Below are 27531 nucleotides of genomic sequence, written 5' to 3'. Positions count from 1 at the left end.
AATGATTTGTAAAAGTTAGGAATAATTACCTTTAGGATGACTTTGACAGGGTATTATGCATTGTCACTAGCTGCAAATAATTTACTCTAGGATGGAAAGATTTCAGTTTTAAGAGTGTTCATTTTAACAAGTGCTGAAAAGGACTCTGTGTATGATGTATTGAGCCATTTTCTGAGGCTTCATTCAGGAAAAAGGGACTTGAGTAAACCTGTTGGGCCCTTGGAAGGGTAGGTATTATCTTCCGTGTGACCACCTTGGCATGGTCGTGGTCCCCTTCTGTTTGAAGGCCAGCGGGTGAGTGGGCTGCCTCTCAGAAACCAGGCTTTGTTTCTTAGATGGGTTATTTGATGCCAGTAAGGATCCTGGGTTGTTTGTCTTGTTTTTATTAACCGAACCAGGGATATGTTACCTAAAACATGAAATTCTTTGCAGGTGTACTTCATTAAGAATAGAAAAGCATCTGGTTCAGTTTGTTCCCTACTATTTCCTTACTCGGATCTTGTACACGGCTGGTGTTGGCTTGGAAAAGAATTTTTGTCCGAGACATACGTTTTTGTGATTGAAGTATTTATTTATAAAGGGCTTCTTGTAATGTCAAATGTCACAGATATACACATACAGCCAATTTTATAATTTCTAGCATAATAAGTTGTCCAAACTGTTGAGGAACCAAGGTTTGAACTATTAAAAACTCCATTCTAAGAAAATGGGGATGCTGATGATTATGACTCTCCATACTTTTTTTTTTAAGTTAATACTAAATCTCATCTGGTAGAAATCTGAAAGGTTTGTAGCACATGTCTTCTGAACTCCCATTGTCAAAAGGAGGCAATCATAGGCAATTCAAGATATATTCCAGTAAGATGATAGGGCCATAATCAGTTCATTCGAGGGGAATGAGAGAATGATTACCACCATTTGGTAGTGGGAATATAGAAACATACAAACAGATGGCAATTAAAATAACTATAAAGTCAAAAAGACAGAAAAATAAGGAAGAATGGAAAAAATAGAAAGATGGTAAAAAGTCAAGGTAGGAAAAATGGAGAAACATTTGATTTGTTTGGCCGATAGAGTGACCAGTTTTCTCAACTTACCGGTGCATCTGATAGTTTTAGCGCTAAAAGTCTCATATCCTGGAAACCCCTTAGTCCCAAGCAAACTGGTTGGTCATGTTATTATCAGGATAAGCACTTGCCTGATTTATTGCTTTGTTCCCAAAGACAAAGTGCCTAGCATGTATTGTGTACTCAAATTTACTGAATGAAGAAATGTTAATTGCTTTATGCATTATTGCCGTTGTTATATTTTAGTTCCCACTCAGCAGCAAGGAGGTGAAAGAGAAGCAATGGCCAATAGGAATGTCTTATTTTTGGCATTAAAGGATTTTGAGTTAGTAAGAGGATAATCAGAAAAATAGGGAGCTAGGCTAGTTCACTGCAACAGAAGCCAAGGGGAAAGACTTGCAAGGAAGAATTCAGGTATGGCAAAGAAATTGAAAAGTAACAGGTATTGGAGAAATAGGCTTTCTCAGGAAGTTGTATGTAACCTTTGAGAAAATTGTTCCAAGGGTGGGAATGTAAACCACCCTATAAGAGTCTTAAGAAGCAGGTAAGAAGGTGGTGTCACTGAGTATTTAAATCACCATCTGATAGGATTTGTTGGAAAAAATGAAAAAATAATAGTTCTTCTAGAGCAGAGGTGGGTAAACTAGGGACCACTGGTCAGATCTGGTTTACTGCCTGTTTTATAAAGAAAATGTTCCTATGAAGCAGCCACACCCATGTTGTCTGAGGCTGCTTTTGCATTACAGCAATGGACTTAAGGGCTTCCCAGCTCGCGCTAGTGGTTAGGAACCTGCCTGCCAGTGCAGGAGACTTAAGAGACACAAGTTCGATCCCTGCGTCTGGAAGATCCCCTGGAGGAGGGCATGGCAACCCACTCCAATATTCTTGCCTGGAGAATCCCATGGACAGAGGAGCCTGGCAGGCTAACGTCCATAGGGTTGCAAAGAGTCCAACATGACGACCCAACGCACACACAACAGAGTTGAGCAGGTACAAGAGACTGTATGGTTCACAAAACCTAAAATATTTACTGTCTGCCCTTTGACATAGAAAATGTGTTGACCCTCCCTGCTCTAGAATATAATAGAATGGAAGGAAATGTTTTTTGTCTATTTGCTTTTTTTTCCAGTAGAGGAGATCCGAGCGTATTTGTGAATGTATTGTGAAGCTGGGGAAAAGGAAGAACTTATTGGGTATCTTATTGTTGTGTAATAGGTTACCTCAAAATGAATGGTTTAGAATAACAAAGACTTATTATCTCAGTTTCTGTGGATGGAGAATTTGGGAGTGTCTTCTGGGTGGTTCTGGCTCCAGTTCTGTATTGAGGTTTCAGTCATGTCAGCAGATGAGGCTGTAGGGTGTTTCCAAGCTCATTCATGTTTCTGTTAACAGGAGACCTTGATTCCGAATTACATGGGGCTCTCCGCAGGGCTGCTTGAGTGTACTTACAACATGGCAGCTGGACACCCCTCCCCGCCCCCCAGTACCAAGTGATCCCAGAGAGCAGCCAACCAACCCTAATGCCCTTTACAACCTTGCCTTGGAAAGCATGTATCATTTTTGCCCTACTTTATTTGCTGCAACAGAAAAACCCTGAATATTTTATGGGATGACAGTGATGAGAGCATTAGTCTAGGAAGTAGGGACTATTGGGACTCTTGGAAACTGGGTGCCATGGGGGAGAGAAATTGGTACCTTATGTTCCTTGAGGGGAGGATTTGGAATGCAGGGACTTCGTGTTGACAAGGAGATAGAAACTGTGGTGAGCTCACTGTGGAGAATCTGAGGTACAGAGAAATGTTGAGATAGAGGCGGGGGTAGTTTATTCAACAAAATTATTACCAACCATGGTAAAAGATTATTAGTCTTCCTGTTCAGTTATGGGCAAGTTCTCAAGATTCTTAGACTGGAAGTCTTTGGGACAAGAATGAGTTTGAGCAGAATAAAGTACCATGGCGAATACAATGATGATTTCATTATTAGATTTTCAATTCCTTGACAGTGGAATTTAAAAATAAATGTATTAATACATAAGTTTTATGTATTTATCAATATTATAAATATATTTTATGTCCTTCATTGCATCTAATATGGGGTCTTGTCTATAGGTATCTGACTGCTTGACTTTCTTGCAATGTTATTATCTTACTACTTAATTCAGTAAAATGGACAAAATTTATATGCTGTTTTTTGAGGCTCAAGGCATTAAAGTTACTCTTATTCCATCAAGAAAACTGTGAAACGTAGCATTTATGAAGCATTCTGCTTAGACTGCTTCTTTGCATCTGTTGGAGCATGGGCCTCAGTTTCTGACTGGGAAATCATAGGTGGTGGGTAAAGCTGGGGAGTTGAGGGGTGCCAGCTACTCTGCTGACGATCCAGTACTATGGCTTGCGTTGCTATTTGTTACCTCAGGCATCATAGAAGCAGAATCTTACTAAATACATTTTACAAAGTAGAACTAGAAATGTAGAAAATGTTACCTGAAGCATGGTTTTAGAGATGGTGCCCAGGAGCTTTTGCTCAGGCCTGAGAGGTCTCAGCTGGGTTCAGTGCACGATTTTTGTGGTTTTTTTTTTTTTTTTAAGGATAAAAATCCTCTTAGGGATTTATGGACAAAATATGTATGATGATGACTAGAATGGGCAGATGTTTGATCTATTTTTACATTTCTGTGGGAAGAAGTGTCAGGAAGCTCTTTCTTTAACCGAAATCTCTTGGTGTAATTTTAGTGTTGTTGTTTTTTCCCTCCTGTGAGCAATTTTTAGACATGATACCAGTTATTCTGGAATCACCCGGTCCCCAGCTACATGAATGGCTTCTGTTGGAAGTTAACTCTTCTTGGCATGGACCTCACACATGCCCTCGGCAGCTGGATTTAACCAGGGAGGAATTACTTGGCCTCCATGTCCTGTCTTTTGATTCTTTGGTTTTGAATAAGACTTTCACTCTTGCCAATTTATTTGTCATCTCTTGCTGATTTTTTTTTTTTCCCTTTTTGAGCTATCAGAACCTAGTAAGTGGGGTAGTGTGGCTATTTCAGAACTTCTGTTTTCCCCTTTTAAAAATATTCATATGGGAAATTCCCTGGCGGTCCGGGGTTTGGACTCAGTGCTTCTCTGCTGTGACCCAGGATCAATCCCTGGTCGGAGAACTAAGATCCCACAGGCTGTGTGGCCTGGCCAATGTATATATATATGCTGTGCTGTGCTGAGTCTCTCAGTCCTGTCCTACTCTTTGCAACCCCGTGGATTCTAGTCCGCCAGGCTGCTCTGTCCATGGAATTCTCCAGCAGGAATACTGGAGGAGGTAGCCATTCCCTTCTCTAGGGCATCTTCCTGACCCAGGCATCAAGCCCAGGTCTCCTCCATTGCAGGCAGATTCTTCACCTTCTGAGCCACGGGGGAAAGCCCAGCTCACAGAAAGCATAACCCATAGCCATTCATAATTGAGAGTTCCCACGAATAGAGCTGGTTTTAGCATATCTCCATGCTGTGTTACTCTTCACAGCCCTTCCTCCAGCCTCCACCGCAGAGCTATGGATTTCTGTAACTGACCCAAGCTTATCTTTCCAGGTGCCCACTGACGGCAATGCCGGCCTGCTTGCAGAACCCCAGGTGGCCATGTTCTGTGGCAAGCTGAACATGCACATGAACGTGCAGAATGGGAAGTGGGAGTCGGACCCATCGGGGACCAAAACCTGCACTGGCACCAAGGAGGGCATCCTGCAGTACTGCCAGGAAGTAAGTCTCCGCTGGTGCCCGGCGGCTCGTGTTGGCTCACATGCATGTTTCGCGTTAATGTAGCTTCTCTCATGTTTGTATTTTACCGCTTCCAGCGAACATCTTGGTTCCTAGTGATTCACCATACCATGTTTGCTTGCTTTATCCTACAGTATGCATAAATATTTTTGAAATTATTTACTAAATTTACAAAACTATTAGTAAAAACAACTTAAGTATAATCTTGTATGTAAAATATACTTCAGTTTTTTAAAAAAAGAGAAAATACTCAACTGAGCAAACTTTAAGGTGTCTTGGCACTTCTGTTTATCTTTAGAGTATATCCCACCATGGCTGTGTAGTCAAGGTATTGTGTTTAAAAGTAACTGGAAATTGGGAGATTGGGATTGAAACATATAGACTACTATATATAACCAATGAGAACCTACTGTATAGCACAGGGAACTCCACCCAACACTGTAATGACCTGTGGGAAAATAATCTAAAAAAGAACATAGATAACTGATTCATCTCGCTGTACAGCAGAAACTGACACATTGTAAATGAACTATACTCCAGTAAAAACTTTCAGTTCAGTCCAGTCACTCAGTTGTGTCTGACTCTTTGTGACCCCATGGACTGCAGCACACCAGGCCTCCCTGTCCATCACCAACTCCCAGAGTTTACGCAAACTCATGTCCATTGAGTCGGTGATGCCATCCAACCATTTCATCCTCTGTCGTCCCCTCCTCCTCCTGCCCTCAATCTTTCCCAGCATCAGGGTCTTTTCAAATGAGTCAGCTTGTCACATCAGGTGGCCAAAGTATTGGAGTTTCAGCTTCAGCTTTAGGATGGACTAAAGTAATGAGTCCAAAGCATGTTGTCCCATATTTCTAGATAGTTATATGTTCCTATAATATGTGACTCTTTGTGTTTTAAGAACATTTCAAGGAATTAGTCTTCTGCCTCTTGACAAAGCAAAATTTCTTACCTTCCATAAACAAGAGATAACCTGCCAACATTCTCTTTATTGTAATCTTTTATGTGTAAGAAAATTTTCTTTGGCCTTTTTGGATCCAAAATGTGTGTTAATGAAATATATATCTACATATATATACTTACATGTATATTTTTATTGATAGCACTATAAGAAAAGACAATCTAAATTCTAACTCCTGTGTTTTGGAAAGCAAAATGGCATGGTGTTATCACAGTATATTGCATATCAAGTAATTTTTGTCTTGAAGGAGTATGAACCATGATGTGAAAAGATACTTCTTTGTATTTAAGTAGAAATCACTAATATTTGCATTCTTTATATTTTTCTAAGAAAATCTATTATATAAGCACTGATAATAAATTTACTTTGCGCAACTATGACATTTCTAAAATATACATTTTTGGAAATAATATTCACATTTAATTGAAGAGTCCCTGTAGTACAGTTTTGTGGATAAGTTACAAGTTTGGTAAATTGGAACGCTGCCTGCATGCTTATAGGTTTTAGATACTATTTTATTTTTCTGGATACCCCTGCAGATTATGTAGTCTAAATATTAAATACATTTTTCTGAAGGTTGCAACTCATTTATTTAGTGGCATTGATTATATCATCATTTTCTGTTGAATGATTCTTTTGATGTACATATCACAGTTGGCATCTAAGTTTTTCTTCAGTGTCAGTTATAAATAATCAGATGTTTTTACATTTGCATGATGACTCTATAAAAATTACTCTTCATAACGCTGAGAACAACCCTTATTCCCACTCCACTTAGAGATCCCACTAATGCCTGGGTAGCTTCACTTCCTGTTTTAGTCTGCTGTTTGTCCCAGCGCTAAGCCACAGGATTGTTCTTTCCAGTCCCAGACTTTGCCAGATTGTTGGTTGTCACAGCGTGGTGTGAGTGGGTGGGAAAAGGGAGATTGGGCCCTTGGTTGTTTCTCCTTCATCTTGAAATTCTGGTCGTACCTGCTTGTCTCAGCTCACCACCCACAGAGATCGTGTACAAGGATGCATGTAGGCCAGAGTCTTAAGATGATGAGACAAAAGTTAGGCTAGAGAAGTAAGAAAGGGTCCAGACATCAGGCCTTGTGAGCCCTTTTAATGAATTTGGTCTCTTCTGTTAATAACAGGCTTCCCTTGTGGCTCAGCTGGTAAAGAATCTGCCTGCAATGCAGGAGACCTGGGTTCGATCCCTGGTTTGGGAAGATCCCCTGGAGAAGAGAGAGGCTACCCACTCCAGTATTGGACACGATTGACTGACTTAATACTTCTTTCACTTTCACATCTGTGACAACAAAAGTGTCCTTGAAGGTGTTTTTTTAAAGAAGGAGAATAACTGTACATTAGCATTTCTAAAAGTCACCCTCTTGCTTAGTCACTCTGACTGCATATCCAATTTCTCAGTTTCCTGGGGGTCAACTGGAGCTTAATCTCTCCCTCCCCGTACCACCCTATTCTACTAGTGACTCTAAGCCGTCAGGGCCTTAGACCCCATGACCTAAAAAGTGGGAGAGGGGAGCAGAAGTGAGGAGTCATCCCAGAACTTCCCCAAGAATTTTACTGGTGCTTGGATGTTAAGACTGCAAGGAGATCCAACCAGTCCATCCTAAAGGAGATCAGTCCTGGGTGTTCATTGGAAGGACTGATGCTAAAGCTGAAACTCCAATAGTTTGGCCACCTCATGCGAAGAGTTGACTCATTAGAAAAGACTCTGATGCTGGGAGGGATTGGGGGCAGGAGGAGAAGGGGACGAAAGAGGATGAGATGGCTGGATGGCGTCACCGACTCAGTGGACATGAGTTTGGGTGAACTCCAGGAGTTGGTGATGGACAGGGAGGCCTGGTGTGCTACGGCTTGTGGGGTCGCAAAGAATCGGACACAACTGAGCGACTGGACTGACTGACTGGATGTTAAGAGACAAATGCTTGTTTGTGACTTTTTAAATATATCTTTCATTAAAAATATTAAGTGCAAGATGATTATATAAATACTTTTCTAGAGCCCAGTGGTTCTCTCTTCCTTCTTCAGACATATATCTCTGGGTGCCAAGGATACAATAACAAGTAGAACACAGGGCCTGTTCTTAAAGGGGGATCTCAGGGACGAGAAAGGCTTATACAATAATTTTAGCAATAGAAAATCGAATGATGATGATGTTGGCACATGGTGATAATGTTGATGATGCTAGTGCCATCTAACTTTTATTTAGCATTAACAAGGTACTAAGCTTCCTTGCCCAGTGTTTGCCCTCATTTTACCCTCAAGATGCCTCTGGGGAAGAATCCTGAGAAAGAACCTTGTTGAGTTGCAACATTAAGGGAATCAAAAGTAAATCAGTGGAGGGGAAGCAGTAGCTAGAAACTGAAGATCGGAACCAGGAGGTATTATGGGCTGGAAGTCAAGTTAAGTTAATATCTAAATGAGAGAAATGATGGGGGTGCAAATGGGATGCAGACCAGAAGTTCAGTTCAGTTCAGTTGCTCAGTTGTGTCCAACTCTTTGCGACCCCATGGACTGCAGCATGCCGGGCTTCCCTGTCCATCACCAACTCCCCACAGCTTGCTCAAACTCATGTCCATCAAGTTGGTGATGCCATGCCACCCTCTCATCCTCTGTCATCCCCTTCTTCTCCTTCCTTCAGTCTTTCCCAGCGTCAAACCAGAAGTGATTGAAGTATAATTGTTGACGAGGCAAATCATGACTGTGTTGCACAATGAATGCATATCAAAGGTTTTCCTCATCAGATAACCTCTAAGGTGTTATCCAGTTTGATGTGAAGAGATTTAAATTCTTTTTCAACAGACTTCATTCACAGGGTCGTGATAGGAATCATCTGATCTGCAGTGCATGAACCAGGAAGCATTTGCATTGCTGTCAGATTAGTCTCTACCCGTATGGAGTAGCCTTCTTGTTACAGTTGTTCTGTTGCCCAGTCCTGTGTCCTTCTCTTTGCAACAGGCTTACCTACAGCCAGTCAGTCAGAAGAACATACCCCATTGAATCAGATCTCCTTTCCCCACCACTTCCAGACTCTGGAAGACAACACCTGTGTTTCCCTGCTGAGACACCCAGCACATAATCTCTTTTTGTCCATTTCTGAATCATGGACATTGTTTTTTAATTAAACAGTTTCCTAACTTGGCAAATGAAGAGCAGTTTTGAGGGAATAGCATTGGAGAAAAGTAAAATTGTGGTCGGTTACAGTAAGAATAATATGTATGGGTGATGCAGCCATCTGTGGCCTCTTTGAGGAAAGCCCAAGAGGCAAAGAACTTGTGAGCAATTCACGGAAAAGGGAGAGGCTTTGTTTTCTGTTGGACTTTGTCTTTTAAAGGGAAGGAACTTAAGCTGAGGAAATTGTAGGAAGGGTAGGTGTCCATCATATGAAAACTAGGCTCAAGTATTAATAAAATTAGAGAGAAATGAGATCCTATTCATAAGTGACTAGCTGAGTCTTAGAAAAGAAAAATGAGGAAGAAGGGCGAGTTGAGTAGAGTCAGTTTATGTTGACGGGAGCTTGAAATCCTCTTGTACATGGAGAATATTTCCTCCTACTGATGGAGAGAATCTTGGAGTGGGGATAGCTTACAGAATTTAAAAAAAACAGCATCCAGAAACTGGATCCTCAGACACTGGAACCGAAACTCAGTGCTGTCTGGAATTTCTCTGTTGGGATCTCTTGTTATCTGCTTATCCTTTATCCTTTATGTTCACCTCATTTTCTCTGGCAAAAATGGGCTTCCTCTAGGAGGTCAGGGAAGATGGCACCCAGTAGCTCTGGGAATGTGTCTTCCCAGCTTAGAATTCCAACCTCATCCTGGTAGTTTAAACTCTTAATTTCCAGTAGGGATTCTCATTGGTCCTGCTTTTGGTCATGCATCTATCTTTGGACCAGTCACCATAGCCACCAAGGACTCAGTACTGGGACTGGCTGTCTTGGTCATGAGGGTCTGTGGTTTGTTTGATAAGCCAAGCAGAGCCACCTGGTGTAGGGAGAGGAGCTCTTGCCAGAAAAAAAGGGGTGATGAGTGGCAGGGAGGCAAAGTGGAATAATGACTACAGCCCAACACAATGGGCTCAGAAACACACAGTGCCTTTTAAAAGCTTTGTAGATTGGAGAATGGGCGTCTGAGGAAATTCATAGTGCATCATGACTGTAAACAACTTTTGGGAAGGTATGGGGGGGCGGTATTGTTGGTGAGATATTCACTCAGAACCTTTAAACAGTGTTTGACTTTTTCTATTGAATAGTGCCTCCTAAATGATCTACTTGTAACGTTCCTTGTTGGTATTTTAGAGTCTTCCTACTACTTGCCATGTTGTAGGTAGCCTGAAATTTTTCTTTTATAACTAGAAATACCTTTCATTTGTAAGATTGAATATTTGTGTGTGCTGTTGGGAAATGTTTTTTTTCCTTTTTTTTAAAAACTCCATGTTTTTATTTTAGATGATCATTTGATTCCTTGTTAATATAGCCAAGGAAAATAATGTTCATAATTTTTTCAGCTCTCCTTCTAACGGGTTTTGTAAGATATATTATTTTTGTATCCTTGAAGTTGAACATTATGGTCTGTTCTATTGCCATAATTCTCACAGTCATAGGTTCTGCCTTTAACTTGATTCACTGTTTGCAGCCAATCCTTTCACCAAAGGATCTCAATTTCTATATTGTTTATGTTGATTCCTCTCTTTCTTTGAATGCCGTCATCTTAGTTATTTCCCGAAGTTGTTCTTATTAAAAAATAACTTAGTTATGTATAGAATTCCAGGTTGACAAGTATTTTTGCTTAGCACCTTTAAGGTATTATCCACTATATCCTGCCATCTACCATTGTGCAAGTTCCCTTTTTTTTTAATATACGAAACTGTCCCCATTGACGGTGCTCTTCATTTGCTGATTATTTGCTCTCAATAGTGATGAATCATTTTTTTCTTTATGTTCTCAGTTCCTCTTGTGACCAAAACACAGATGTTTTAGAGACAGCTGGCTGAGTCAGAGAGGCAGCTGTGAGCAGTCTGTGGTCCTAGGACGGAATGAAAGCAACTGAGCTCATGACTGCAACCTCATTTTGACCTTTTGCTAACCAGTTTAACTCACTTGTTAATTTGTTTTTCCAAAGAATTGCCTGTGTAGCTGCACCTCATGTCTGTTGGTGCTTAGCTTCGTGTGATGCGTCAAGTACTATTATTTTGATGGTGAATTATCTAGTCCATGTCCTTTATAGCCTCATGTTCCTCTTATTTTGTATTTCCTGCTGCTGGTTGTCTAGTTGTTATTCTTCTTCTTTTTTTTTATTTTGTTTTTTGGCTGTGCTGGGTCTTCATTGCCACACAAGGGCTTTGTCTGGTTGTGGCGTGTGAGCCTTTGGTTGCAGTGGTTTCTTCTGTTGCCGAACACAGGCTCTAGGGCACAGTAGCTTAGTTGCTCGGTGGCATGTGGGATCTTCCCAGATGAGGGATTGAACCCATGTTTCCACATTGGCAGGCAGATTCGTCTTAATCGCCAAATCACCAGGGCAATCCTGGTTGTTATTATTAATACTGGCATTTTTGCCTCCTGATTTCTTTGGTCCCATCATTGGTCGTGGGCAAGGTTAGGAAGAAAAAAGTAAAATTGAGGTTTCCCAGGTGGTGTTAGTGGTAAAGAACCTGCCTGCCAATGCAAGAGATACAGGTTCAATCCCTGGGTCAGGAAGATCTTCTGAAGAAAGAGATGGCATCCCACTCCAGTATTCTTGCCTGGAAAATCCCATGGACATAGGAGCCTGACGGTCCATAGTCCATGCAGTCACAAAGAGTCTAAGACAGCTGAGCCGCTGAGCATGCACCTCAACTCCTGGCTAAAAGCCCTTGTAAAGTTTGATTGGGAAAATAGTTTAAAACTTAGGTTTGTGTAATCAGCATTTTATCTCATTTCATCCACATTCTTGGTACCCATAAATTTCCTCCTGTTTCCTAATCATAATAGTTATGTGTCTGCCTAGTCATCATTTAAATACTGGGCACTTTTGACATATAAAAATTTTCTCTACATTTTTTTAATTAGCACAGTGAGTACCATTCTTTTATTTTTCTCCATCAAATGTGTATTGAGGACCGGTATAGACTAAATATTTGTGTCTTCCCCAAAATTCTTCCCTGATAGCTCAGTCGGTAAAGAGTCTTTCTGCAATGTGGGAGACCCAGGTTTGATCCCTGGGTGGGGAGGATCCCCTGGAGAAGGAAATGGCAACCCACTCGAGGATTCTTGCCTGGAGAATTCCATGGACAGAGGAGCCTGGTTGGGCTACAATCCATGGGATCACAACAAGTAGGACATGACTGAGTGACTAACACTCATTTTTTCCCAAAATTCATATGGTGAAGCCTTAAGTTCCACTGGGATAGTGTTCAGAGGTGGAGACTTTGGTAGATAATCAAGGTTAGATGGGGTCATGGTGGTGGGGCCTTCACAATGGGATTGGCGCCCTTAATAAGAAAAGACACCAGAGAACTTGCAGAGAGTTTGCTTTTTCTGCCCTGCTCACACAAAGAGGGGCTGTGAGCACCTGGAGAGAAGGTGGCAGTCTGCCGGCCAGCAAGAGAACCTTCAACAGAACTCGACTCTGCTGGCCCCCACGATTTCCAGCCTCCAGGACTGTGAGAAAATAAATTCCTGTCACTTAAGCCAGCCAGTCAATGATAGTTTGTTACGGTAGCCTGAGCCAAGACTAGGACTTAGCTTAACTCCTTTGGGCAAAAGGATTATAGGCTCAAGGTGTCACTAAGAGTTACAGTTCCCAAAGATCCTGCTTTACATTTTATCCATCACTTGTCCCTGACTCAGCATGAGTCATCATTTAGCATCTGCTTGTGGACGGCCTGTTGTTGGCACAGACACGGGGACTGAACGAGGCTGGTGCTCTGCGCCGCCCCCTACACTGACAGTGAACTGAAGGTCGCTCAGTCGTGTCTGACTCTTTGCGACCCCGTGGACTATACAGTCCACAGAATTCTCCAGGCCAGAATACCAGAGTGGGTAGCCTTTCCCTTCTCCAGGGGATCTTCCCAACCCAGGGATCCAACCCAGGTCTCCTGCATTGCGGGTGGATTCTTTACCAGCTGAGCCACAAGGGAAGCCCCTCATAAAATGACAGAGCCCCCTCATAAAATGACCCTGCAGAGACTGTTTCTTTCCACTGACAGAATTCCAAAGAAATTTTTAGCAAGAATTGGGGGTTGTTGGCCCATCATCAATATTTGCCTTCAGTTTATTTTTTATCCAGTTAAGTTGCAGGGGCTGTGATAATGCTCAATAAACATTTAAATGTGATCTTCAATATTCAGTTAAACCTACTAAATAATCACTAAATATACTCCCTGAAAACAGGAAGCAAACCCTAGATTATTCTTCATGTGACCCTGTGGTAATAGGTTCTGTTGAATTTTTTTTTTTTATTAGTACTCTTTTTTTTTCTTTAATTTTTACTTATTTATTTTTGTTTGGCTGTGTTGGGTCTTATTTGCAGCATATGGGAGCTTTAATCTTTGTTGTGGTATGAGGAATCCTTGATTGCAACATGTGGGATCTAGTTCCCTGACCAGGGATAGAACCTGGGCCCCCTGCACTGGGGAGCTCAGAATCTTAGCCACTGGACCACCAAGGAAGTCCTTGTTCTACCCTTGCCTGTTGATGAATTATGTCTTCCAGCAGTTACCCGCTCCCCTTCAGTCTTGGTTGGACACGAGACTTGCTTTAACCAGCAGAATTGAGTGGTAGTGACACTGGTTTACTTCTGGGTCTAAGCCTTAAGAAGGCCTGGAAATTTCTCCTTTTGCACTCTGGGAAGGAAGCCAGGGGGAGAAGCCAAAGTGGAAGAGAATGGAGGCCCTCATTCAGTTGCCATGCCTGAGCTCTAGGTCAGCAGCCAGTCACGTATGCAAGGCCAGTTGGACTTTGCAGCCTTCCTTGTGATACGCTGGCTGATACCATGTGAAGAAGAATCACTTGGTCAGTTCACAGAATTGTCAGGAGTTCTAAATTATTATGGTGCAGTTAGCCCCTAAGATGGCTTCCAACAGTGCTTGCCTCCCCTCTGGTATTCACATCCATGCATAGACTCCTCCCACAGTGTGCAGGAGGATACTACAGAAAAGATGCATGTGACATTTGAAGCTAGATCATAAAAGGCATGTGGCTTGTACCTTGCATACTTTTGCTGTGTTGGAAGCCAGCCACCATGTTGTAAGGATACTCAAGCAGCTCCAGAGACATGTACATGTGCTAATAAGAACCTGAGTGTTCCTGCCAGCAGCCAGCACTCACTTGCCAGGTAACGAGTAAACTACTTGGAAGTGTATCCTGCGGTCTAGTGAAGCCTTCAAAGCCACTTCCAGATTCCTGACCCATAGAAACTGTGAGATAAGAGATGCTTCCTGTTTGAAGCTACTAAGTTGTGGGGTAGTTTGTGTGCAATAATAGATGACCACAACAAACACTCCCTTGATGACTGTTTTCCTCTGTGGGCCTTTGGTAGAAAAAAAATTGCATTCTATGCTAGATGGAGAATGTGCTGCCATCACAGAAGCAATTTGAAAATAAGTATATAAATTATTCATCATCTAACAACCTCAAGTGGCCACTTGCCACTATTATATTACCTAGCCATTGGTCTCAGGAACCTAGGAGTCTTATAAATATAAGTAGATCCAAACTAGGATAATATCCCCCTTAAAGCATGCATTATAAAGCCTAGGAAGAAAAATCAGAATTTTTAGATTTTGTTGTCCTCTTTCTTTTGGATGAAATGAGACTTTAAAAATAAGTTTTATTTAAATGCAAAGGCTTTAGGTTGAGAGAAGAAAAAGCTGAAAGTGTACTTCAGTTCTTCATCTGAAGTATCATTCCATCCCCAACTTTTTCTTTTTATCCCAAATTTAATTCAGGCCAATTGAGCAAATATTTAACTGATCCAGGATAGGATTTTGTGTCAGGTGTTGCTGAGTGGACAGACATCATTCTTGGCTCATAGAACGTGAAAGTGTTATTTGCTCAGTTGTGTCCACCTCTTTGCGACCCAACGCCAGGCTCCTCTGTCCATGGAATTCTCCAGGCAAGAATACTGGAGTGGGTTGCCATGCCCTCCTCCAGGGGATCTTCCTGAGTCAGGGGTGGAAGCCAGGTCTTCTGCATTGCAGGCAGATTCTTTACCATCTGAGCCACCAGGGAAGCCTCTCTTTGCTCTTCGGGAGCTTCTAAGTATGCAGTGAGATACACTGAGAAAAGAATTGAGGAAATTGGAAATGTGGAATGAGGCTGTGAAGTAGACCATCTTGATTGTGGAGCTTTGGGATCTAACCCTAGAAGTGAGTAAGGGCTGCGCGATTGTTTTCAGCAAGCGTTTCCTGGTCACGATACTAATAGAAAGATTAGCCTGTATGCAAGGGTGATCTGAATTGAGAAGAGAAGGGGATTCAGGGAACTTGCTGGTGGTCCAGTGGTTAAGAATCCCTCTTGCAGTGCAGGGGATGTGGGTTTGATCAGTGGTCAGGGAACTCAGATCCCACATCCCAGGAAGCAACTAAGCCCGAGAGCTGCAAAAACAACAAAAAAATCCTGCATAATGCAACTAAGACCCAGTACAGCCTAAATAAATATTTAAAAAGAGAAGGGAATTCAAGTCTCAAGATGCTAGTATGAAAGGCATGGGAAGGAAGATCCTGCCCATTGCTCTTGTATAGATGAACACATATGTGATGCCTCAGTTCAGTTTAGTTCAGTCGCTCAGTCATGTCCAACTTTGTGGCACCATGGACTGCAGTACGCCAGGCCTCCCTGTCCATCACCAATTGCCAGAGCTTACTCAAACTCATCTTCATTGAGTCGGTGATGCCATCCAACCATCTCATCCTCTGTCGTCCCCTTCTCCTCCCACCTTCAATCTTTCCCAGCATCAGGGTCTTTTCAAATGAGTCAGTTCTTTGATCAGTTGGCTGAAGGATTGGAGTTTCAGCTTCAGCATCAGTCCTTCCAGTTAATATTCAGGACTGATTTCCTTCGGGTTGGATCTCCTTGCTGTCCAAGGGACTCTCAAGAGTCTTCTCCAACACCACAGTCAAAAGCATTGATTCTTCAGCACTCAGCTTTCTTTATAGTCCAACTCTCACATCCAGATGCTGTTATAAGGGAGCTCTTAGGGTCAAGTGCAGTGAAAGGGAAGCATGGGCCTCTCTATTGAACCTCCATTCAAATGCAAGCCTTTGCTCTTTGACAGCTAAGCAGTCCAGGAAAGCTGCCTAACCAGTCTTAGACTGTGTCCCCCTTTTATGATAGGAGCGCACAGGTGTGTATTGTAAAAGTTAGATGTCAGTTAAACGAGAAATTATAAAAGTCTCAGTACTGTTCTTTCTCTTCTTTTAAGGAAAAAAGTTAAAACACAGGCTTTTTGACCCCCCCTAATATGCAAAGCACCTTCTGGGACTCAGGGGTGTAGAGCAGGTGTCAGTGACTGCTTGCTTATGGTGGGAACAGGTCTCTGGAGGGAATTTGAACAGCCTTGAGTACTGGCTGAGATTTCCAGCTGGGAAACTTACACGCATGCAGCTTTGCTTCTAGTCCCTTCTATTAGATTATGGATATCCTTTCTTTTTCCTAAGTATTTTCTTGTCCACAATTAACAGTATGTGTTTTCTGTTTCTTTAACCTTCTCGCTCTAAATGAACAGTTGTTTTGTCTATAAATTAACAGAATCATAAGACAAAGCACCCCAGTGCCTGGCCCAAACAAAAGCTGATGAGTTGAACAAAACAATTTCCTTGGCCCAACTGTCTGCTCTAAAATATATAACCCCAGACAAGACTTCTTTGTCAACTTTGCTGTCTTCATTTTTTAGTTGTGTGACGTTAAGATTAATTGAACACATGTGATCCTTTTAATCTGATCAGCTTTGAGGACATATGGTAGACACGCTGCTATGGTAGAAACTGAAATATTCTTGGCCATTATTTTGCTGTGTGTGCCGTCCACCTTTGTGGGCTTAAAATTGACCCATAAATGACAGGCACCTGTGAGTAGTTGTTTTGGTATTTGAAAGATGAAAAAATTCATATTATGTGAAAATTTTTTGAATAGAGGTACCCTACCTGCATATGAATTCAGTTCAGATCAGTTGCTCAGTCATGTCCAACTCTTTGCAACCCCATGAACTCCTGCACACCAGGCTTCCCTGTCCATCACCAACTCCCAGAGCTTGCTCAAACTCATGGATTTTCTAGTAGTCATGTATGGATGTGAGAGTGGGCTTCCCTGGTGGCTTAGCTGGTAAAGAATCTGCCGTAAATGCAGGAGACCTGGGTTCCATCCCTGCGTTGGGAAGATCCCCTGGAGAAGGGAGCTGCTACCCACTCCAGTATTCTGGCCTGGAGAATTCCATGGGCTGTATAGTCCATGGGGTTGCAGAGTCAGACACAACTGAGCGACTTTCACCTGTATATGAGTACAGATACATTTTTGCATTATTGGTCTATATAGTTATAAGGATTGCTTGCACAAACCATAGGATTCAGAGGTGAAAGAGATGAAATCAGTTTGGATATTTCTTTGCACACCGTTAATCATTTTTAATCAGATTAATGTTTTATGTAACATTTGTCCTTGTTACTCTCTAGCTGTTTCCTAAATGCATACTCAGTTATTACATATTTACAGTAATATTATGGACTTTTATATTTGACCTCTTATTTATTAAAACTGTTTTGCCTGCATTATATTTTTCTTTCTTCTTTTTAGCTTTATTGAGATAGAAATAACAAACAGTCTTGTGTGAATTGGACCCTTTACACATGGTGGTGTGTATATATCAGTGCCTGCTCTCTCGATTTGTCCCCGCCTCTCCTTCCCCTGCTGTCTCCACAAGTCTGCTCTTTACATGTGTTCTGTTCCTGCCCTGCAAATAGGTTCATCAGTCCCTTTTTCTAGATTCTCTATATATGCATTAATATATGATACTTGTTTTTCTCCTTTTGACTTCACTCTGTATGACAGACTCTAGGTTCATCCACATCACTACAAATGACCCAATTTTGTTCCTTTTATGGGCTTTTTAAAAAACTTGTTTATATACATGTGAAGTTTTTATTTTATGTTGGAGCATACTTGGTTCGCAATAGGTTGGATGTTTTAAAGATGAGAGAACGAGCCATAAATTAGCAGAAAGACAGTGAGGCTCTTGGCTATATGTGGACACATCTATTTGTGTTTTTAGTCGTGTCCTGTCCTACTTATTTTGGTATCCCCCTCCCCCATTTGTCTCTATATTCAGCATGTTGGTATAATAGTGACTCATCCTTTGAACAGGGTTTTTGCACAATATTTTCCAACTGAGTATGAATGTATGCATATGACAGTATATATGCATACAGTGTCAGAAACAGACTTGGGCCACATTAATGGGAAATGGGCTGGTGCCCTGCAGCGTTTCCTGTCCCTTGCTCTTAGATAAGGTCGTCATTGTGAAAACACAGCGGTGCACGTCCTTTCCCATTATTGCAGTGGTGTTTCATCAGCTGTGTCTTGCCTCTCAGCTCCTCATTAAGTTGTAATCAGAGAGCAATTTCAGCTTCCAGTTCTCTTTTCCAATTAAATTAGATATAGCCTCTAATATCTCTCATTATTACAAGAATTTACGTTAAGAAACGGTTTGAGATAGAATTTTTCTTTGTATTCCAGAGAATTATAGAGGAGAGACTATGTTATTTTAATCCAGAAACAGAAATATATTGACTTGGACATGCTTTGTTTAAGTTTTGATGCTGAAGTGAAAGTTGTTTAGAACTGAGAATTAGTATGCTGTCTGAGTACTCAGAGCTGTCACCAATTTGAGGGTTTTTTAAAAGTTTATGATATATTTTCTTTTTTAAAAAAATATTTGATCCAAGTATAGTTGATTTACAATGTTTTGTTAATTTTTGTTGTACAGCTAAGTGATGTGTGGAATCTAAATTATGACACAAATGTAACAGAAACAGACTTGAACACAAACAGAAGCAGATTGGGACTTCAGCTTCAGCATCAGTCCCTCCAGTGAATATTCAGGGCTGATTTCCTTCAGGATTGATTGGTTTGATCTCCTTGCAGTCCAGGGGACTCTCAGGAGTCTTCTCTAGCACAATTCGAAAGCATCAGTTCTTCATAAAGCACTTCAGCCTTCTTTATGGTCCAACTCTCACATCCACGCATGACTACTGGGAAAACCATAGCTTTGATTATACAGACCTTTGTCAGCAAAGTTTTGTCTCTGGTTTTTAATACACTGTCTAGGTTTGTCATAGCTTTCCTTCCAAGGAGCAAGCATCTTTTAATGTCATGACTGCAGTCACCATTCACAGTGACTTTGGAGCCCCCAAAAGTAAAATCTGTTACTGTTTCCACTTCTATTGTCTCAGATGGTAAAGCATCTGCCTACAATGCCGGAGACCCGGGTTCAGTCCCTGGGTCGGGAAGATCTCCTGGAGAAGGAAATGGCAATCCACTCTAGTATTCTTGCCTGGAAAACCCCATGGACAGAGGAACCTGGTAGGCTACAGTCCATGGGGTCGCAAAGAGTCCAACACGATTGAACAACTTGACTGATAGGACCGGATGCCATGATCTTAGTTTTTTGAATGTTGAGTTCTCCAGGGCATCTCCCCACCCAGGGATTGAACCCAGGTCTTCTGCATTGCTGGCGGATTCTTTACTGTCTGAGCCATAGGGAGGCCCTTTTAAACTTTTGGTTCTTTTTAATTCAGAATTTCAAGCATATGTAAAAGTAGAAAGAATAGTATTTGTATTCCTTCTGTGCTCATCCCTCCAATAATTATAAAATCTAATCACTCTTGTTCTTGGAAAAGCCTGGAATCCCAGTTCTCTACCTTACCTCCTTCAGATGCCATGCATTATTTTGGGCAAGCCCCTTGAGCAGATAGATACTTTGCTCATGCCTTTTGCAACTATAAATTGATGAAGATGAAGTAAAGTAACACATGTTATTTATTGACTTCTGACTTACATGTTTTAAACACCATTTTAAAAACACTACATAATTTGTAGCATTTGTGCTGAGTCGCTTCAGTTGTGTCTGACTCTTTGTGACCCTCTAGAGTATAGACCACCATGCTTCCCTGTCCATGAGATCTCCAGGCAGGAATACTGTAGTGGGTTGCCACGCCCTCCTCCAGGGGATGTTCCTGACCCTGGGATTGAACCCAAATCTCCTGCATCTCCGTCGCTGCAAGCAGATTCTTTACTGCTTAGCCGCCAGGGGAAGCTTTTTTCAAAAAGAAATACCCTGGAGAATTTGATTAAAGGTTGATTTTTAAGTGTTGAAAGACCAGAAAAAGCAGTAAGCAAATTATTTTCAGAATTAGTATCAATGTACATGACCCTGATCATTAATTCTGTTTTCAGCCTTTTATTGGCCGCATTTGATTTTGTGGTCTTGAAACATCCTTGGTTATTTGGTACCTGGTGGTGGTGGTTTAGTCAAGTAGTGTGTAAACACAACTTTTGGCATTCATTAATCCCTTGTCCCAAATGGCCGGTTGCGAAAGGATACTCCAAGAGGTCCCCTGTTTGTCCTTAATATTTCCAAAGGAGGAAAGTTTTTGTAGTATTAATAGTATGTGTCTTAAAGATGTATTTTTATATTTTCATATATGTAAGTTCTTGGCTTTCTTAAATATCATCCATATCTTTTCTTGGTTTGCATATTTAACAACTTAAATGTCATCTTGTCTGAGATTAATATTTTTTCAATTCAGATAAACATAGAGAAATGGAGACTCTAGATTTTTTAAATTTAGGATGAAAATGTGCTGATGGTTACCAAGTTTTTAAGGTATTTTTCTGGGAAAACTAATTAAGTTACCAACTATAACCTTCTAATATGGATCTAAGAGGGTTTCTACTCTACCTCTCCTGATTGTTGGTATTTGAAATTTCTTCAACTCCCTTAAATTTTTTAAATTGATGTATGGATAGATTTGCTGTCAAAGATAAAACATATTTATATGGCCAGAGTAGGTAGCTGATTGTTACAGATGCCTGGCCCAGTCAGATGGGCCCCCTTAGCCTAGGAAGAGCCTGACTTTTAATTCTTCCTAAGTGTCTTCCTCAACTGTATGTATAACATTTATTAACAATAATCCGTTGCCTTTTATATAAGATTCTATTATTGGTAGGGCTTCTCTAGTGGCTCAGACAGTAAAGAATCTTCTTGGATTGCAGCAGACCCAGGTTGGATATCTGGGTTGGGAAGATCCCCTGGAAAAGAGAATGGCAACCCACTCCAGTATTCTTGCCTGGAGAATCCCATGGACAGAGGAATCTGGTGTTCTATAGTCCATGGAGTCACAAAGTCGGGTATGACTTAAGTTGCCACATCATACATACTTCAAAGAACAATCTTAGAAGACACTGAGGTGCTTATTTTTCTCAAAAGCTTATGATCCTATAATAATATCATACCATTCAGACTATCTTAAGAGATACATTGATGATATCCAATGGGTGCTTAATATATGCTAAATTTCCCTATGTCTAATGGATTCTGAACTTAGGCAGAAATACTTGTTACCTATTGATCAAGCACTCACTGCACTGTTACAGTGTTGACTGCCATTGAGGGAACAGAAAATGAATCATACAGTCCGTGCCTTCAAGGAGTGTGTGGGGGGCAGGAACGTGCATCATTTTAATAGGTGAATGGTCAGTGGTCAGATAAAAGTGATGGCATAAAATGCTTTGGATTCAGAGATTGAAGGGATCAAGAAAGGGAATATTAGTGAACCAGCTTTTGAGCTGGGGCAGTTTTCTTGGTTTTGTTCATTTGGAAGGAAGATGAAGCTACCAAAATAGCTTATGTTTAAAAGGGGGAGCTTTTTAGATTTCCCTGGTGGTACGGTGGATAGGCATCCACCTTCCAGTGCAGGGAACATGAGTTCGATCCCTGCCCAGGAAGATTCCCCATGCCTTGGGGTAACTAAGCCCGAGCACCACAGCTATTGAAGCCCACAAGCCCTAGAGCCTTGTCCTGCAACAGGAGAGGCCAGTGCAACACCGCACTGCAGGTAGCACCCTCCCCTCCCCGCCCCCACCCTGCAACTAGAGAAAGCGAGAATGCAGCAAGGAAGACCCAGCACAGCCATAAATAAATAATTATTTAAAAGTGGGTGTGCTTATTGAAGGAGACCCATCACTCCTCACTGGAGTTACAGGTAATCAGGTGGTCCCTGTCTCATCTGCTCCATATCTCTGTGACTTGGGTCCACAGCCATCTCATCCTAGCATCTCTCTCTGTCCATCTTCTTATTTTCTTGCTCCTTCCAGTTGCCTGCTTTCTGTCCCCTCGTGGTTTTGCCAGGCACAACCTCTGTCTGTGACTTCCCCTGCCTGCCAGCCTTAGCTAACTAGAGCATGGATGTGTTCGTTCACAACGCTTAAGCAAGGAGAATGCAGTTGACAGAGCGCTTTCCTCTGGCTGTAATCAGCTATGGGGCCAGAGCTGCGGAGTTAAAATATGGGCACTCAGGAGAGCTTTTGCAGAGAAGGGGGTGGGGGGCTGGAGGGCTGCAGAGAGGGGCAGGCGTGTTGGCAGCCTCCTGATCAGCTTGAGCCAACGTTCATGAAGGTGGAGCACCTCGGCGAGGCTGCAAGTGGGGGTCCCATTGTGTTTCCTGCCCGTGGAAAGTATATTTGCAACGGGGAGGCGGTGCATATGTACTTAACCCAAATGTCAGGCACACTGCGATAAATACCAGAAAGCATTCCTGAAGTGGGCGAGAAGGGTTCACATCATTACACTGAGTGGAGGTTTGTCCACGGGGGAGGACCCTCGTGGACCTCAGCACTTGAAGTGCAGTGTAAGGGTCTTAGGAAGAGTGTGCTTGTTGCACAGTGAGTGTGTTTATTCAGTGACTGCCCTGTGTAATTCAGAAAGGGTTTTTAGGAACTGCGGACTGTCTGCTTTTCAAGGAACTGACCCAAGCCTGCATTTGCTTCTGCTTTAAATACTGATTACTGAAGCGGTCATCATCTGAATGTTTTCATAATTAAAAAAATAGCCATCAGTGGGCTCAAAGAGGAGACGTTTTGGAAAAGGGTGGGGGCCCCATAAAAATCAGGCTTTGCTAATACCTGCTGTTTTAGCAAATTCTCAGCAATGCTTGTTGTCTGAGCACTCCATGCATGCAGCATACAAATGAAATAGCTTAGGGATCTCAGATATCTGCATTTCCTATGTGAAGGTGTGAGACACCACACAGGAAACACAGAATGCTTGTCATGAATTACTTGTCTCATAACATAAAAATGCTTCTTTGTCTCTGGTCATATACTGGCGCTGTTTAATAAAAAATAAGATACAGTCCAACACTTTGCAACCTCATGGACTGTAGCCCACCAGGCTTCTCTGTCCATGGAGTTCTCCAGGCAAAAATACTGGAGTAGGTAGCCGTTCCCTTCTTCAGGGGATCTTCCTGATCCAGGAATAGAAACCTGGTCTCCTTCATTGCAGGCAGATTCTTTACCAGCTAAGCCACCAGGGAAGATATAGTATTTCAAATTTTTGTCAGAAACCTCGGTGTGGTTTTTATTGTGTTTTTTTGTTAGGTTTTTCTTTCTGACTTGGAAGTTCCTTGTGCCTGTGGTAATCACTGTGACTGGGACTAGATGAAATTACGTGTCTTAAAAAAAAAAAAAGAAATTACGTGTCTTTAATGTTTGGTGTGCCTCCCCCCTTTTGAATAAACTTCCTGAATTGAGAACAGCAATTTTTTATTCTCTTGTGCAAATTCGAATTGATAGCTCCTTGTCTCAGGATAAAAGTGGCTGCTGGGGTGGGAGCTGCCACTTACCTTTTCATTGTTAAGCAGTAGGCAAACCATGCATGGGGTTCATGTGGTTTCCTAATCTCCTCTAACTGTTAACAATTGCTGATGTCCTCGTCCTGGAGAAAGAAGGTGAAGCACAGGAAATAACACATACGCCCTGGATTTTAGGACGGGAACTGGAAGGAAATTCTGTGTTTAGCTGATCACTTTGTAAAGCTCTGGTGACGTTCAGGGAAGAGGCCCTGTCTTGTCTGATCGTTTTGTTGTTATTGTTCAGTTGATGGTCGCATCCAACTCTTTGCGACCCCATGGACTGCAGCTCCCCAGGCCTCCCTACCCTTCACCACCTCCTGGAGCTTGCTCAAACTCATGTCCACTGAGTCGGTGGTGCCCTCCAACCATCTCATCCTCTGTCACCCCCTTTTCCTCCTGCCCTCAATCTTTCCCAGCATCAGGGTCTCTTCTGATGAGTCTGCTCTTCATATCAGGTGAAGGTTTGGAGCTTCGGCTTCAGCATCAAACTTTCCAATGAATAGTCAGGGTTGATTTCCTTTAGGATTGACTGGTTTGATCTCTTTGCTGTCCAAAGGACTCTCAAGCATCTCTTTCAGTACCGCAGTTGGAAAGCATCAATTCTTCAGCACTCTTTGATCTTAATTGGTCCATGTGCAATTCTGCCTGCTAGAAAATTACCCACCAAATAAGTTACTGCTTTTTGCTCCAGTTATTACCTTAGGACACTGAAAATGGCAATGTGAACCAGGCATATACATATATATATATTTTTTTCTTATCAATATGTTCCCTACAGATAGTTTTTTGGTTTTGAATTAAAACGAAGAAAATATGACTTGACTGTGCCTCCTGCAGGCACAGTCCTCCTTGGTAGAAAGCGAAGGCTCCTGAGAAAAGCCTCAGCAGGGTAGTATTTCTGTGAAGTGGCAGCTGGAACCCCTTTAGAAAAATGCAATAACTCACACTTTACTGCACCCAGTGTTGTGTCCCTCAGGGCGAGCTCTCTGGTGTCACAGAGTTTATGACTCATGAGTGCTGTACCTTTGTGATGTAATAAACAAGGCGAGGTGGTGGGAGAATTATATTCCTTCCCCAAAAGCCACTTCACCTTTTATTCTGTTGGAAACAAAAAGCCATGGGGATGTTAAATTTTAGTGGCATTTTCAAGTTGAACAATGTCTGTGACGGAAATGCATGCATTGAAGTGTTAAGCTACTTAAGAACAAAATAAAATCAGGGGAAGGAGCTGTTTCCTTGTAGAGCTAAGTTGCTGGCAAGGGTTTTGGAAGAATGTTTCTCAGTACCCATCCAGGATCTGATTTACATATCCTTCTCTCTGTGTTTGCATAGCTTGTACCCACCCCTTGAATTGGCCTCAGACTACACTGACCAGCGGCTCTGATTTTTAGAGCAGTTTTAGATGCTGCTCTAAAAAACGTGTCCCTGGTGGCTCAGCTGGTAAAGAATCTGCCTACAATGCGGGAGACCTGGGTTTGTTCCCAGGGTTGCAAACATCCCCGGGAGAAGAGGAAGGCTATCCACTCCAGTATTCTGGCCTGGAGAATTGCATGGACTTCATAGTCCTTGGGGTTGCAAAGAGTCGGACACAACTGAGCGACTTTTTCACTTTCACACTGACCAGCGCTCTATTTCTCAGAGCAGTTTTAGATGCTAGCAAAGTGGAGAGGGAGGTTGCAGAGGTTCCCGCTGTGCCCCCTGCCCCGACTCATGGGTAGCTTCTCCCCTTTTCTCAGCATCCCCCAGCAGAATCCTACATTTTTTACACTATTTATTTACATGCATTTCTTTTTGGCTGCACTGGGTCCCCGTTGCTGGGCTCGGGTTTTCTCTAGTGTCAGGCGCAGGCTACGCTTCGTTGTGCTGCGTGTGCTTCTTGTGTCTGTGGCCTCTTGTTGCGGAGCCCTGGCTGTAGGCATTCACACTTCAGTAGTTATGGCCCAAGGGCTTGGGCTTCCAGGACAGCTCAGCGGGTTAAGAGTCTGCCTGTGATGCAGGAGACTCGGGAGACGCGAGTTCGATCCTTGGATCAGGAAGAGATCCCCTAGAGGAGGAAACGGCAACCCACTCCAGTTTTCTTGCCTCAAAAATCCCATGGGCAGAGCAGCCTGGTGGGCTGCTGTCCATGGGATCACAAAGAGTCAGACCTGACTTAGCACAGCACACAACAAAAACGGGCTAAGTTGCCCCGAGGCACGTAGGACCTTAAGTCCCCAAGTGGGGATCAAACCCATGTACCCTGCATTGGCAAGTAGAGTCTCAACCACTGGGCCGCCAGGGAAGTCCCCAGAATAGCACACTTATTACAACTGATGAACCTCCATGGACACATCAGTATCATCCAAAGTCCATAGCTTACCTTAGGGTCCACTCTTGGAGCTGTGCATTCTATGAGTTTGGACAAATGTATAATGACATACATTCACCACTACAGTATCAAGTATCATACAGAATAGTTTCACTGTCCCCCAAATCCTTTATGCTCTTCTGTTCATCCCTCCCTCCCCCAATCCCTGGTAATCACTGGTCTTGTTACTGTCACCCTAGTTTTGCCTTTTCCGGGACGTCACACAGTTGGACTCACACATGTATTTTCACACTGGCTTCTTTCACCTAATAGGCAACGAAGATTCCTCTCTGTCTTCTTATGGCTTTATAACTCCTTTCTTTTTCCTGCTGGGTAATCCATTGTCTGGATGGACCACAGTTTTCACTCGTTTTCAGTGCCTTAATTTTTTAATAGACTTGACCTCAGGTTTGGGATAGGATAAGGCAAGCGAGGCACTCAGGAATTTCCATGCGCTATTTAAAGGTCAAAAATTAATGCCCCAAACTCCACAGTGAATAAAAGATCAACATTTTAAAGATAGAAAGTTCCCTCTGACCGTCACTGACAATCATTAGCAAAATTCCTTCTATCCATAACCCACACTCTGGACAGTACCTTCATGCTCTGAAACCTGCTTCTTCCCCAAAGTCACTGCTTCCCTCAAAGCCTTCTCAGGTCATTCTTTCCTTGCAGCCCTCCCAGCATTGACATAGGGATATCTTCCTTCTGCATCTTCACTTCCAACCATACTTTCCTCCTCCTCCCTAAAAAACATCCCCCACCCAACCTGTGGATGAACTAGTTCCCACGTCTCCTCCACCTGTTGGAGGCATCCAAAGGCTCTTTCTGCCTCAGGGGCATCCCCCTCAGTCTTCAGAGATTTTAGGCCCTCACTCTCTGTCATTCAGCCCACTGCATCTTTCATCATTAGCTGATTTTGCTATCAACGTCGATGCTCCAAGATTCCAGTTGCTCTGTTCCTTGATTTTCATTCCTCCAGTGATCTTGCTTTCATCATTCTTCAGCCCTTCCCTCTGAAATTCCTATTATAGTCCTTACAGATACCAATGACTGTACCTCCTCCAGAATCTTAATTTCAACTCTGACTATCCAACTACTGTTCCAACTTCTATCCACCCCACTTTTATTTATTTTTTGGTACCTTTAGGACAGAATTCTGTAACCCACAGCAGGACTCATTGATATTACAGCCCTTTTAAGATACATGTGTGTATATATATACATATCTAATTTATTTATTTTATTTGGCTCTGACAGGTCTTAGTTGCTGCATGCGAGCTCTTTCATCTTAATTGGCGGGACTGACCAGGGATTGAACCCAGTCCCCCTACACTGGGAACATGGAGTCTTAGCCACTGAACTACCAAGGAAGTCCTAATACTGCAGTCTTTAAACTGTGTATCCCACTCTTCCTACATCCCCACTTTAGATTTTATTATAACCCATCATTATAACCATTCCCTTGCTTCTGTCCTCTGTTCTCTATTTTCTCTCTTCATTGTATTT

General features: G+C 42.3%; 1 protein-coding gene across 6 annotated transcripts in view; it reads left to right on the top strand.

Moving 5' to 3' along the window:
* The window catches only part of APP (amyloid beta precursor protein), a 286389-nt gene that overhangs the window by 59032 nt on the left and 199826 nt on the right, over window positions 1-27531 (top strand). For all 6 annotated transcript variants that reach the window (XM_020892410.2, XM_020892408.2, XM_020892409.2 and 3 more), the window contains exon 2: window positions 4643-4810. In XM_020892410.2, the coding sequence (XP_020748069.1) occupies window positions 4643-4810 (168 nt within the window). The remainder of the gene's footprint in view (window positions 1-4642; window positions 4811-27531) is intronic.

The sequence above is a fragment of the Odocoileus virginianus genome, chromosome 25 (assembly GCF_023699985.2).
Source record: "Odocoileus virginianus isolate 20LAN1187 ecotype Illinois chromosome 25, Ovbor_1.2, whole genome shotgun sequence".
Lineage (NCBI taxonomy): Eukaryota > Metazoa > Chordata > Mammalia > Artiodactyla > Cervidae > Odocoileus > Odocoileus virginianus.
The sequence above is the reverse complement of the archived record's forward strand: the minus strand, read 5'-3'. Positions and strand labels throughout refer to the sequence as shown.